At 39.4% G+C, this 14,475-nt stretch overlaps 1 protein-coding gene across 4 annotated transcripts; it reads right to left on the bottom strand.

Annotated features, from left to right (window-relative positions):
* Positions 1 to 1,684: 1,684 nt before the first annotated feature.
* Positions 1,685 to 14,288, bottom strand: POU1F1 (POU class 1 homeobox 1). 4 transcript variants are annotated; one of them, XM_051626028.1, is made up of 7 exons: positions 14,147 to 14,288; positions 11,306 to 11,455; positions 10,086 to 10,203; positions 8,744 to 8,985; positions 6,753 to 6,917; positions 5,251 to 5,311; positions 1,685 to 1,939 (listed from the first exon to the last, which is right to left on the bottom strand). In XM_051626028.1, exons 1-7 carry the CDS (start codon positions 14,286 to 14,288, stop codon positions 1,726 to 1,728), a joined length of 1,092 nt encoding a protein of 363 aa, XP_051481988.1. In that variant the 3' UTR covers positions 1,685 to 1,725. The 4 variants fall into 4 exon arrangements, with proteins under 4 accessions (XP_051481988.1, XP_051481997.1, XP_051482004.1 ...); XM_051626037.1 differs by having other exon boundaries at positions 11,306 to 11,371; XM_051626044.1 differs by having other exon boundaries at positions 8,744 to 8,989; positions 10,090 to 10,203; positions 11,306 to 11,371.
* Between the last annotated feature and the right edge of the window lie 187 nt (positions 14,289 to 14,475).

Raw genomic sequence — 14,475 nt, 5'->3', positions numbered from 1 at the left:
TCTAGGAGCCTAATTTCCATAGTCGAATATGCCTACGGTCACTGCCACAGGTACTAGAGATAATTTAATGTACACTAGAGAGACAGTTCTTAACTTGTACACACTGCTTCTAAGTGGTCTTGAACATTAAACGCCTTTTGCTTTCTGTGGGCCTATTATCTAGACATTTTCTAAATCATCAGGTCTATTTTATGGAAAGATAAAATGTATCTGGCCATTAGTACTTGCATGTACTCCATTTCAGTCCTGGGAAAACAGTCACAAACACATATACGGTAATGGGCTATTTTAATAATGATGAGCGGGGCTGATGAGATGGCTGGGTAATCTATCCCAAGCGAGTACTACAGTCATTAATCCAGTTTCTCAGTGCCTGGTTTCCTGATAGGTGGAGTTCTGGCACTGTTTATTCTCCCCCCCGCCCTGATTATCTCTAGGCTAGAGGATGACAAACAAGGGATTATTTTCAGTTACTGGGGTGTAAGAGGGTGGGAATGTACAGTGCAATTAATGCTTTGTGTGGTTACTTATTTCAGAGTACAAGGACCTTCTCTTTTTTAGGCTAACACACTGTCTATGGTATATGTCCACACAAGGATTTAATCAGAAAAAGAAAAAGATACAATGCAGAGAAAGCCTGAAGTAATAAACCCCTTGATAATTATCATTTTTTTTCCCTTCAGGTCACAAAGTCTTAAGGTAAGGTTAATTGTATCCTAATTCTTATAGGTAAGCCTATCGAAATCAAGCTTTACAGCATATAATAAATTAGCAAGAATTGCCTTTGATAACAAGCATTTAAAAAGTCACTTCTACTTGACACTCATTTAAGGCAGTAAAATGGTACGCTGAGACAGAGCACACAGTAGGAACAGTGTTGACAGCTCCATACTGGTAAGTTTACTGTAAATAAAGACAGCAATGACACCACATTTCTAATGGCTTTGTCCTGAACTTACACAAGGAATTTAACCAAAATTATTCCCTCAGAGGTGTAAAGCTTGTGTGAGCAGGTAGCTCAGTTTGAGCTGTTCTTTGGAAAGACAGGTCTTCAGCTAGTGTTCCTCTACCTGGTTCTCAGATCATCCCACGGATGTGTCCCATTTTTGGCCATTACTTAAATATTCTACAGTGTCACCACGGCTTGTTTAAGGTCGCTTATTCACTTTCTCTTCTTTGAAGCTTTTCTCACTGATGCTCAGTGGGACCCTTCTGCTTACCTGAGGCTTACAATCTCGCCAAGGTTAGCAGTTAGCTAGTTAGTGTGGGGTGGTAGAGCACATGTATGGACATACAGAGGCAAAATACTTCCAGTATTATAGCTGTTGATGTCAGGCTTTGTAACCTTTCTACACATACAACACAAAGGCTTTGTTTCCTGGTATTTAGGGTACCCACATGGGGACTTCCATTAATCATTACATGTATCACAGATGCAAGAAAGGCACAGCACAGGGAACAACTTGGAAAGCATTTCTAGTTGAATAATGCATGATAGGTTCCTTGCAGTTAAGCAGAGACTTCCACTTTAAATATGTGCAGTAGCATTTAATTTATTTCCAATCTTTTACATTAAAATCAGGCATTTCAACAACACACTACCTCTGAAGCTGGCTAGCTTGTAAAAGAAACAACCGGTTATACTGATTATTTTTTTAAACACTGTGGTATTTACAATATTTACAAAAAGCAAAACAGAAATCCACATCTACATATGGAAAAGCTTTACCGGCATTCGTGATGCTCTTTAATAATAGAACTGAAAGTGTTCTGATGTAAACTTGTCTTCACTCTTTTTTCCCTTTGTCTTCTGTTGCAAAACCAAACTCTCACAACTTCTTTCTCAAGATTGAGCCCCTCAGCCATTCTCATGATCTCCTGAGAAGAAGGCTTACTTTGTTCTCCAAAGTGCCTCTCTAGGGCTTCTTTGGCAGCAATACTGGATAAAGAGAGAAAATGTCACCTTTAAAAACTTTTCTGACATATTCAGGCTTTCACCACTAGTTCAGAAGAGTCAAATAAGAGCACTGAAGATAGTGACTTGGGTTTTTTCTTTTTTCCCTTTTTTTTTTTTTATGCAAAGGAAACCCACAGAGCTTGAAGGACACTGTAGCTACTTGCTGACATGGACAGCATCACGTCACGCAGAATTTCAGCACAGAATCATTTAAAGGCAAAACTAGCATTAAGTTTGGTGGCATTTCAGTGGTAATCATTAAATGTTTGTGCTTCTTGATGTTCTCTAGGAGATACAGCTACTAGCTGCACATGAATGGGATCTCAGGAACTGGAGCAAGCGTGACCACCCATTCTGCCCCAGTCACAGCAGTGTCGTGTGAGTTCAACAAATGAACATTACTGGAGTTACCTGGTTGTGTCAAATCAAATGGGTTTACAAAGAGGAAGAGCTCCTTCACTTACAATTTGGGAAATATTGTATGTTGTCTCAAGTTCTGCACCTCATTTTGTTATAAAGAGAGCACTAGAGTATTTCTCGAACTGACAGAGATTACAGAAAGATGTTTAACAATCCTAACATTTTCTAGAAGTCTGTCTTAGTCTGCTCCTCACAGGCAGGAGTGGTTCAATAAACAAAATAATTTAAGACTTATTGCCAGACAGAATTTGCTTCCTGTTCACACTACATATTCTCATCAAATGAAGAGTATATGTGACATGCTTGTGTGCCTCCAGGACGCATCCAAAAGCGGCTTCAGCAGTAGCTGTAATGTCTTTGGACACAAGAGGGCACTTCGTGCATTAGTCTGGAAATGAGGCGCAGGATTTCCGTTACAGAAAAAGACAAAGTATCTGCTGGAGTTCTGGTTAATTTCATTACTTCATCTGTAATATGTTGTTGGTCTTTCATTTATAGGTCTATTTTGCAATATTTAGTAACATTACCAAAACTACCTAATTAGTAACATGGTGTTCTGCACACACAGAGGTATAGAAACATCACTGGTTTTGACTAACAGTTTCTTAGGCTTTCTGATTAAAGGAGAAAAGAAAATAGATTCTGAAAATTCAAATTATTTAGTTTTTCTCAGAGTACGCCTAACCTAATTTAGTTACTGAGGCTTTTATGTCTAGTTTACCTTCAAACATTCATTAAGAATTACTAAGAGTAAAGCTGAAGTTCATCTCTTTGATCTGTTTGAAGTCTTCAAACTGAGGTCCTAAATACTTTCAAAGGAACAGTCAGTATTTTCTTACTATGTCGGATTAGGTCCTGAACTTCCCCTCAATTATCTGTGCACTTGACAACCTGCCCTATTTGATACTCCCAGTGCAGTGGAGTTAGATGTAAGAGCAGGAATAATTAAAAAATGCTTAATATAAGGACCAATTTCCTCAATGGCAGTTAAAAAACACCACCAAACCCCACACTGTTAGATGAGCAGTCTTCAGTGGGCTTCTCTCGCCAGGAGAAAACACCTAGGATAGAGATGCTCTCAACTCACAGCTCTCATTCAGGCCATATTGCACAGATTGGGCAAGGTCTTGACTCTGCCACTCAAGTCCTTACTGGCTTGGAAAGAAGTTGAGATGAGAAATTAGCCTCCCAAGAATAAAGCTTCATCCCTTGTGAGGTGCTGTGATGAGCAAATGAGCTATAAAGCATCTCGCATCCCCAGCTCACCCCTAACCGGGGAGCATCCCATAGGAGGAATATTTACTTTAGAAGTCTGAGAGAAATCACTTATTCCTTTTCCTTGTACCACAGGCAATATGACTAAAAAGTCTCAAGTTGAATGTGAAAGGAAAAGGGCTGTGTTGTGGTTGTGGGGCTTGGAGGCTGCAGGACAATAGAACAGCCTATGTGTCCGGGAAGTGGCACAGTACATTGGGAATGACCCCTGTTCAAAGAACAAGCAGTTCACTGTAACAACCAGGGCCTGGCAGCGCCAGGGCTGTGCCCAGAGACAGCCAAATTCCCTTCCTGTAAAAGAATGCTACAGCTCCTAGGAGGCTTTCTGAGTGAATTCCTCACCAAAGATTTTAAGAGTCTGGGATATCTAAAGCAGAAAGAATTCTCATTCTCCCGTGTTCTCATTTTACTTATTTGGGGATTTTTTTTGGTAATGTGATTTACCAGCCTACTTGATTTCTATATAGAGTTGAGGCAAGATAAATGGTAGCTGTTGGCCACCAAAGGTGTGAGAAGCAGGAGAAGGAGGTTCCCAGAACAACATCCTTTTTTTTCCATGTGTCTCATTAAAGTGCGTCTTTGGGAATTGCAAATAATGTAATGACAGAACATAGAGATCCAATATTATAACTAATAGCTTGCTCTCAACTTTCTCAGACCTCAATTCTCTGGCAAAATAATGCAGTTTAATTTGGTATAATGTAGACCCTCCCAAAAAAGAAAAAAAAAATAACAAACAACAACAAAACCAAACCTAAAAAAATTAATACATTTTTTAAAGGATGCTTTGATACTTTATTCACTGTATAGCTATCCAGCCCCGACAGGCTGGAGAGGTGGGCCAATGCCAGCCTCATGAAGTTCAATAAGGCCAAGTGCAAGGTCCTGCACCTGGGTCCATGCAACCCCAGGCACAAATACAGGCTGGGGGGAGAATGGCTGGAGAGCAGCCCTGAGGAGAAGGACTTGGGGGTGGTAGTAGATGAGAAGCTCAAAGGGGACCTACAGGAAAGCTGGGGAGGGGCTTTTGAACAGAGAGGGCAGTGACAGGACAAAGGGGTAATGGTTTTAAACTGAAAGAGGGTAGGTTTAGGTTAGATATTAGGAAGAAATTCTTCACTATAAGGGTGGTGAAGAACTGGAATGGGTTGCCCAGGGAGGTTGTTGATGTCCCATCTGTGGAGATGTTTAAGGCCAGGCTGGATGAGGCTTTTTGTAGCCTGGTCTAGTGTGAGACGTCCCTGCTTATAGCAGGGAGGTTGGAACCTGATGATCTTTAAGGTCCCTTCCAACTTTAACCATTCTATGACATAATTTAGGTAGAATTGGGGTTTATTTTTTTTTTTTTTATATTGAAGTAAGTTGTATGTTGAAAAAAAAATTTAATTGGGAAACTTAGTATATTTGGAGCAAATTGGGGGTTTGGAGGGTTATGCTGTTATTTTTCAGTGGAATGTTTCAAACTAGTAAAACATTTTGAAACACTAACTATAGAGAACAGTTATAGTTGTTTTTAATAGCAAACAATGCTTTGATTTCAACCCCAAGAGAAGCATCTTAGCTTAGGGATAATATGTAACAACCTAAATATTTATTACCTTATGGTGGTTCGGCGCTTCCTCTTCCGCTCATTCACTCCAACTTTTTCATTGTATAAAGCTGCATTAAAAACAAAACAAGTTACCTTCCACAGGGAATGGAAAACAAGCACAGTTATCCCTAGAAAAAATTCCCTTTCTTTGAAGACAGAAGAAAGTTGTCAGATAATGCCACTGAATAAAAGCAGCACCACACATATAATCACTTTTTTCTTTAAGATGGTTAGTCATTGTTTTACCTCCAGCTATAAATAGTTATAAGCAGAAGTGGTGTCCCACCAGCAGAGCTGCAAACAGAGCTGGCTCTGTGCCCTATGTACCTGTGGAGTTGTACTTCAGCCCCCTCCTTTTGCATACCCTGCAGGGTACAGTTGAGGGAGATGGAGTCCATTTCCATACCCCTTGGCTCCCCCTCTTTCTCCAGCCTTGGCTCCCAACCCCATTTTTTCATCTGCCTCTTTCACTCCACTTTCTGATGGACTTGTCTTGCCTGACTTCTCAGAGGCCTCTGACTGCACATGTGATCTTACCCTGCAGCTCAATGCTGCTTACACAGTCACCAGCTGCCACCCACGCCAAGCCCCTTGCAAGCAATTCTTGCGACATGCTGGCCACATTAGGAGAGTCTCTGCGTTCTAGTGCAGCTACAAGAGAAGGAAGCTTTCTACATTTGGCTCAAGGGACACTGAAGTGTGTGGCAGAGGCAGCTACTTCACAGCATTTCCTGTTGTTGAATACAATGGCAAATCCAAAACGTAGCATTAAGATCGTCACCTTTCTTCCCATGCAAGGTGGATATTGAACAGTGGTAGTCCTTGCTTTCTCTGTCACCTCCAGGCATTTTGCTTCCTAGCATTCACAATTCATCCAGCTGAAAAGGCTGCTCTTTTAAACAACCCATTTCCTTAAAACCAACCAGCCTGTTCAAAAGTACCTTTGTCCAGTGAACCCCGTGACTCTTCTTGCAACTGGAAAGTAACTGGGAAAAAGGATGGAAACCCCTTTGCAGCCAAAAAGGCTGCATCAAAAACCTCTATACCATGTTATTCTTCTTCAGGATTTAAAGGCTTCTGTCATAACTGAACTCAAATGCTTTCACCCATGGCCACACCTCTTACACCAGAAGCTGGATGGAAAAGTCCTTTGCTAGAGAAGAGTCCATATAACCTGCTAAATGGGCTGCCCTAGATGCTACCTAGAGATGCTACTAACAGCTCTGACCTAGGCTACAGGAGTGGAGCTAGTATGCTGGAGTGGGACTGAAAGATAATTCCACTAAGTGTGTTTGACACATTATATCCAGTAAGTGATGTTTCTGCTATTCTGTACCCTCCTTTCTCACCCAAAAAAAAGACAACCACAATTTAATGTAAGCACACCTTAGTATTTGAAGCTGGTAAAACAAAACCTTAGTATATGGAAGGCACGTACTAGTCTTTCAACATAAATAGAGGATTTTGGTTTAAGTGCAAATCAATATTCAGAGGATTTCAATTTGCTACCTCCTACTTGTTCTGCTTCCTCCAGCCACTTGGACAGTATTGATTTCAGTTTGCATGCATTCTTGAAGCTCAGCTGCAAGTTTTCAAACCGACAAATAGTAGTTTGACTGAATTCAGAGCCATGCACAGCAGCCAGTGCTTCTCCAACATTGGTTTGTGTATAACCTGTCAAAAACAAAGAGAAAAAAGTCACTTCGGAGTTTTCTAGAAAACATTACTTTCCTTGAGACTTAACCCTTCATTGCTGAATCTTACAAATGGTGTGTACTTCTGTGTCTTCAGGATGGGCTTTCTGCAGAGGTCTCAAGCTCACCTTGGAGATGTGTTTAGTCTCCTGTTGGTTTCAGTGGGATCATAAACTGATTTAGTGTAGTTTTACACTCCAAGATTAGGGATTTAAGAAGGATACAGACCCGTATCTTTCTTTCTTTCTATAAAGGGAACAACAGCAATAAACTGACCCCTGGTGGCACCGCTGGTCTCCCGTTATTTTTTGTGACAACTAAGTTGAAGTTGCAGTTGCCATGCAGACAATGTCTTTGTAACAGCAGCTCCCTGTTAGGTGCTGTGAATGTGTATCTGCCACGTTCAGGGGTCTGGCTCACCATCCTCCCTTTCTGCCTCTGCTCTGAATGGGCACCATGTCTTTAGTTTCGGAGTATCTTAGGAGACAGCTTTTAACCTCCGTTTTGACTACACTAACTCTGTGAGCCTCAGCCTCAGACCCACAGCCCATATTAACTCTGTCTTCCCTTGTAAAGCTCAACCTCAGATTAATTTTCCTGTGCAAATTGCATATTTCACATCAGAGCATTAAGCCCAGTCTTATGGGCTCTGTGCCATTTGTTTGCATCAGAGGAAGTTTTGTTCCCTCACAAATTCAGGATGAAGATGCAGTAATAATTACAGGGATTAATAGCTTGAGGCCTAGAAAACCTTTCTGTTGTTGTGGCTGACATTAAATGCATCACATACAGTAAAACTGACTAAGTTGGAAATACTATTTTAAACCCTAAATTTTTGTGTCAAGTGCTATTATTACACTGCAAATGGTACACACTAGCTTGCTGTCTGTTGAAATAATGCATAGAAACTTGTAATAACTATATAATTTGTTTACATATATCAATCTGGATTTTTGTAGGATGCCTTATTTTGCAATGACACAACGTAATATTGTGATAATATAAATGTTGCAGCTCTTCATTTGGTGTACCAAATGTTCATAAGCAGGATGAAGCTGCAGCAACAAATGTTGTGGGTTTTTTCAGTACAGTTCAAACAAGGAGATAGGCTTTTACTTTACAATGTACCTCAGTCCTTCTGCAGAAAGGAGGAATTCTCTACTGATGAGAAAGACAAGACTCAATTCACCTTTGCCCATGGCTTAGATTGCCCAGTGAAAGCAAAGCAGATCACCAAAGACCAATCCATCTCGCATCAGCCTCAGTAGTTATGAGGCAGCAACAAACATACCCACTGCTGCTGTACCTGTGTCTTGGCATAAGAAAATACATCAGTAAGAGAAGCTTCCCACTTATATGAAAGTTTCACCATGAATGTCACCTGTTTTGTATACTAAAAATGACATTGCACCATCCTGTGAGATGGAGCACTTCATGGGGAAGACAATGGATGTAAGAGGTGAGAACACGTGCTCTCATTTTCTCAGTTGCAGAAAATTTGGGGTTGTGCAAAATAAGGTACCTGCTACTTGAGAGCAATTTAATGAACAGCAGCAATTTTCACTACACTTCTTAAGACAAATAATTTAAGGGCAGGAAACTTCAAAGTCACTTTCTGAGTTCTGCAAAAAGCTGAAGGTCATTAATTCTGTGCAGGTCTTCTAGGAATGGAGAAAGTCTGGCACTGCAAGGCAGGGTGAGAGTTATGATTAGACAACTGCAGAGACTAGAGCATAAAACATTCAGAAATAATTTGGCTTCCATTGGAATTTTTCAGCCTTTTGTTTGTGGACACAAAGCACATACCCAGCTTTATTCTCCGCAGCTTGAATTCATTAGCAAATTTCTCCAGTTCCCTGATTTCAGGGGAGTCCATGTCGACAGGCTCTTCAACAGACTTGCTTTTTCTGCGGAATTCCTGCTTGAAGTCCACAGTGGTGGGATCATCTGCGAGGAGGGACTGGTGCATGGGTGTGAAGCCGTGGCCCAGGGCACAGGAGCTGGCACTCAAGGCATGCTCCGGGAATTTGTAAAGGCAAGGAGTCAGGCTACCTGAGCAACACCAAAGAACCCCCTTAGTACAGTTATTCTCTGCTGCTACCAAATAAAAACCTGCCTTCATCATCTCATAATTGATGTCTGTAATATTTATTATGTAACACAAGCAAAAGTATCTGAGCGTAAGGATACCCTATGAGATACAGTCTCTCTCTTGTCCTCATACATGAAAACAGACATTGTTCCGAGCCAACCCTTTTCATAGCAAACCGCAATGCACTTAAAAAAGATGGTGAATGGTCCAAATTTAAACTGACAATAATCCAGGATCTCAGCTGGAATTAAGTGGCACCATAAGATTGATGGATCTGTGTAGTTTTGAGTCACCTAAAATGTGTCAGTCTCTACTTTCTGGTAGAGCAAATGTTTACATGTAAATACAATTTGATGCCCAGATACTACCTTGGTTTAGCTCTGGCGTAAAATTTGTTTGAGGAAAGTACACAGGAAAGAGTTCAAAGAATAAAACTTAAGCCAAACATATTCAGAATGATCTTTTGGCTTAAAAAGAAATTGTTCAACCCCCCAAAAAACTATGTCATGATAACTTTTGTTCACAAATACCAGGCTTAACAAGCAGATTCAGCTAAGTGTGAAGGCTGCTTTTTCACTAGATATATATAGAGTTAAAGAGTCTCTGACCTGAAGGGGCAAGAAAAAATCATTGGAGATATATTAACACTCTTTAGTGTATCTGAAGAAGCCAGTAAATTCCAGATTCTCAGGACATCCTTTTCAATTTTCTAAATTAAATAAAACCTTGTAGCAGAACTCAGAATTTCATTAACCTCCCACCCTTCCTCCATTTGGTTTTCTTGTCTTCACTGCTCTGATTGCTCTCACCAGCGCTGGAGGTTCTAACATCAGGATAACCACAAAAAACCTCAAATCAAACCAAACCCCCCAAAAAGACCCCACAAAACAAACAAACAAGAGAAAAAACCCACAAAAAAACCCTCCAAAAACACCAACCAAATAAAAAAAATTAAACCAAAACCAAACAAGCAAAACACCCAAATAACCAAACCAAAACAAACCAAAAAAACCCACAAACTTATTATAAGAATAAAAGACTAAAAGAGAGAATGACTTGCTTTGCAAAGTGCTGACACTATTTACCACATTGGGATGTGGCATGCTGCATGTCTGCAAGATGCGACTCTGGGAGAGACTTGCTGATAGCATCTCCGGAGTTGCAGGCTTGATGCCTAGAAAAAAAAGTAAAGGTCAAAAGAAGAAAGGAGAAAAATGAAGAGGGACTTACTTTGGAATGAACCACAACTAGCTTCTGAGCAACACTTTTTCTTTAATATCCATTACCTTTTCCCAGGGATCTGAGCAATGTCAGGCATGTTTGCAACAGACACATAAATGAACAATGAAATAGGAGCATTTGAGCATTTGAATCACAGAATTGTCGTGGTTGGAAAGGGACCTGTAAGATCATCGAGTCCAACCATCAACACAAAAAAAAAAAACCCAAACACAACCAACCACACACACTCCACCAAAAACACCCACAAAATAAAACCCCACAACCTCAGCCAGTAGAGCATGCCCTGAATTGCCACATCTACATGTTTTTTTAACACCTCCAAGGATTCAAGAATACTGTGAAAAGAGTCTACTCTCTGTCCCTAACAAGTCCCTATGCAAGTATATTAATCTATGCTGATTTAGTCTAATATTTCCTTCATTCTTAAGTGAAATAAAATGCTGAGTTTGATTTTGGACTAGCTCTGGCTCACAATTATTTCTTGGGAGTTGTGTTAATTTGGTTCATGGCATTACCTCATTGACTGCTACTTGAACTTGCATGGAATAACCGATCTTTCTTACTCAGCCTGAGACATGGAAAATTGAATTGCTAACATATAATAATGAGTGTAAAAATCCACAATCACATATATGATCTGCCTGCTGAATTCAGCTATCCTTCCATTATGCCTCTATTTTATTTATAGCTATAGTCAGAGCTGCATTATCCCAGGTACTGGTAGTACACAGGTATACCAGATGCATTACTCCTCCTTCTTCAAAAACTGATGATTACAAGGGAAAGCAGGCATAGGTGAGAAAAAAAGAGAAGCACTGTCCCAGTCCCAGAGAAATAAGATAGAGTGACACCCTGAGAGATGGAGATGTTTGGGGAAATACTGGGCATCGGCCCCTATTTTCCAAACTTGTTATTTAGTGCCTTAACCTCTTTCCTGTCCTCTTTAAGCCACTGTCTCGAATCAGTCCTTCTAAAAGAAAACTGTCCAAGATCAATATGCTAATATCTCACCCAGTTGAAGGTATGTATCTTACCTGCCATCACCCCATATGTAGACGGTTGATTTCCATAGTGACAGGAAGGCACAGAGTAATGAAGTCCTGCCAAAGTGTTTCCCAAAGTCATCATGGCAAAGCAGATACAGGAGCATGAAGGAGTTTGGAAGAAAGACAAACCAGACAGGATTGGTAAGAAAATGGGTGGGGATTCAAGACACAGCCTTTAAGTTTGGAGGCAGACAGTACCCTTGCACATGGTTTTCATGTGCATTCTGTAAACATTTAACTCTGAGCCATAACCATCAGGTTAACACTTTTGGAAGTCCAGACACTTGGCCAGGTGGTCACATATGAGATTGTCAGTATAAAGAGTGAGAAACTCTCTGAGCCAAGACCAGAAATGCTCATGCTTTGGTCTCAATGCATTAGTATAATCTATGGGCATAACCCCATTTATGTGTACTGCGGAGCAGGGAAACTACTGAACTCTCCAGAAGGCCAGTTCCTCTCCCCATCCAACTTTCACACCTCATTTAATTTAATCCTGCACTAAAAATTGCTCTATGTTCCCACAAAACTGATTTGCTTCACTATTGTGCAAACCCCACAGTGAACACAGGCACTGAGGAAGGCAATATTTTATGCATGTCTAAAGACCTGGGTTTCCAAAAGCAGCAGTTTGGGACATTTGCTTCAAAGCATCTAGAAGTCTAATTTTCTTAAGTGCCAAGTCACCAAAAAGATTTCCACGTTCTTTGGCAGGGTTGTAGGGAAACAGGATGATAGACTCTAGGCTCTTCTAAAAAGCTAGGTCTATATCAATATTTTCCATCACCAGCACCAACAAACACAATCTGTCTCTAGTGTTTTCACAGGGTTGTTTCAGATCTGTACTCAGGAATCACCAGTGCCTGAAGAATCAAACATTTTTCACTGAATGCAAAATTAGAGATACATCTCATGCATAAATAGGCACAGAAATGTATGTACTGTTCCCTCAAACAACTTCTATAAAGTATAATATTAAAGAATCATGTTTGTGAACATTCAGATATGTAAAACTGCACTTTAATGCACACATTCCGGTTGTTCAAAAGGGTATAATTAAGTAGTAATTAGAATCTCTGTTTTTTTACAACAGTAATCATAACAGAGAAATATCCTATTTAGGTATATTTATACAGATATAAAATCTACTAAAACAAACATACTTACACTAGTATAAATGCAGGTAAAATGAAGATTGCATTAATAATATGTACACGTTTAAAGAAATGCAACTTTTCTGTTTAGATAAGATCTCAGTGTTTCATGGGTTTTTTATTATTTCATAATTCACAGACTATAGATTTATGCAAAAAAAAAAAAAATCAACTTGCTGATAAAGATTTTAAATTAAATAGTGACGATGATGTCATTTAAATTAAATAATAATGATTAAAGTGTTGAGGATACTGCAGATCAACTGTATGACATGGTATAGCACTTGAAAAGAAGTAAATTCATCTCTATTTTGTGGTGAAGAGTTCATATGTGCATTTAAATGTTTACATTCAATGTAAGCCATTATTCAAAATCCTTTCAAGTCCACTTTGCGCACAAATTTTCCTTAGATGCTTTCACCAGAATGGCATTGTTTATTACAGTTTCCGAAACTATGTATGAAATTTGTAAACCTTTACTCATTATAGTTAGCACCCTCTTTCACTCCTTCTGTTCTCACAAGGTCATCTACTAGACGTGATCCTGCAAACAAAATTCAAACAATTCAAACTGCAAACCACGGTAGCTATGAAATATCAAAACAAATCTGAAGTGGACCAGCAATTGCTTTTGGCTGGCTTTCACCCTATACTTGTAATTATGAACCAGATTAATCTAGAAAATAATACTATGAGAGAGATAAATAAAATTTCCCTCATAAAAATTAAATTATCATATTTCCTACTACCACCACTAGCCAACAGATGTATTAGGACATTTCGAACCTCCTGCCTAATGTATAAGTCCCTGTTACCTATCACCAATGCTCAGTTTTCCTTACATGCTTTTTCTTCTTATTGAAATGTTTTATTAGCATTTCAGGAGTAGGTTAGTTTCTTGTTAAGAGTCCAAATAAGATTCTTACCTTAATGCAATTTCAAATAAATCAAAATTATTTCATTTTCTATCCCTGGCAGCTTTCCATCAACAATTCTTGTATTCTAGAATCCCACTCCTGCAGGTTTAAGGCTGCAAGAAAATTCTGTTTCTTTCTCAGATAATCCAGTGACTACACAGATCTAGCATTTAAATACAATTAATTGGACTCTATACACAGAAACACAAATTTCAAAAAAACAGATGAGAATTCCGCCACCAATTTGAATATCAAACTTAAATCTAAGTCATGATTCAGTATGCAATGTGCTTTGTAAAGCAATGTTTTTCCTTCCTGAAAGCATCCTCAAGTGTTACCTGGCTTGTTAAATACATTTCCTATTTAAAGTAATTAATATTATTCTAATTGTTATTACATAATAAACATGTAATTAATTTACATGACACTTGTCATACTTGTCATTGAAGACTATATAATTATAACAACAGTAACAGTGTTCAAACCTCTTCTAAGTTAATGCATCGGTATTATACTTGAGCCTAATCTTGTAACAAGCTTAGAGAAAGCTACAAATTTAGCTAAAACACAAACATTTTGGGTTTCCTGATTCACTCATCATGCAGAGTTTTGTGAAAATGCTTCTACTTTAATGTCATCCCAATCACACACAGCATTCATACCAAACACTTCAAACATTTCAGAACTCAATGAATGAGTTCAACCAAAAGCATTACAAATGAGAGTTACTGAGAGCAAGATTCTTTTTTAAAAAGTACCTGTAGACACAACATTGGTGGCATGGTTAGAAACCGGCAGGCACTCTGCAGCGCTGTGATGCATTATCAGAGGCAGAGAGGGAGAAGAGTCAGAATTCAAGGGTACAAAGGTGTCAGATGAAGCAAACGCTTGGCAAGTCATACCCTCCAGCAGGCAGAAGAGCCACTTGCCCCTGTTTCCTAACAGAACAGATCCTGTGTGATTAACAGCAGCTCAAGCTCTATTCCAGGCTTTCATCTGCATATACATATACAGGAGGGCTCCAGAGCACAGGGAGGTCGTGTGCAGGTATTTATACCACAAGGAAATCCCTTTATCCATTTTAATG

This window comes from Apus apus, chromosome 1 (assembly GCF_020740795.1).
Source record: "Apus apus isolate bApuApu2 chromosome 1, bApuApu2.pri.cur, whole genome shotgun sequence".
Lineage (NCBI taxonomy): Eukaryota > Metazoa > Chordata > Aves > Apodiformes > Apodidae > Apus > Apus apus.
Note: the sequence above shows the minus strand (reverse complement) of the source record. Positions and strands in the feature narration are given on the sequence as shown.

What these genes read in the sequence shown, in the direction of transcription:
- POU1F1 (XM_051626028.1), bottom strand. Translation starts at nt 14,288, where the DNA reads ATGACTTGCCAAGCGTTTGCTTCATCTGACACCTTTGTACCCTTGAAT. An exon ending in TACATATGGGGTGATGGCAG is followed by an intron (nt 10,204 to 11,305) that starts GTAAGATACATA and finishes TTTTTTTTCTAG; the next exon opens with GCATCAAGCCTGCAACTCCG. An exon ending in AAGCGCCGAACCACCATAAG is followed by an intron (nt 1,940 to 5,250) that starts GTAATAAATATT and finishes CTCTTTATCCAG; the next exon opens with TATTGCTGCCAAAGAAGCCC.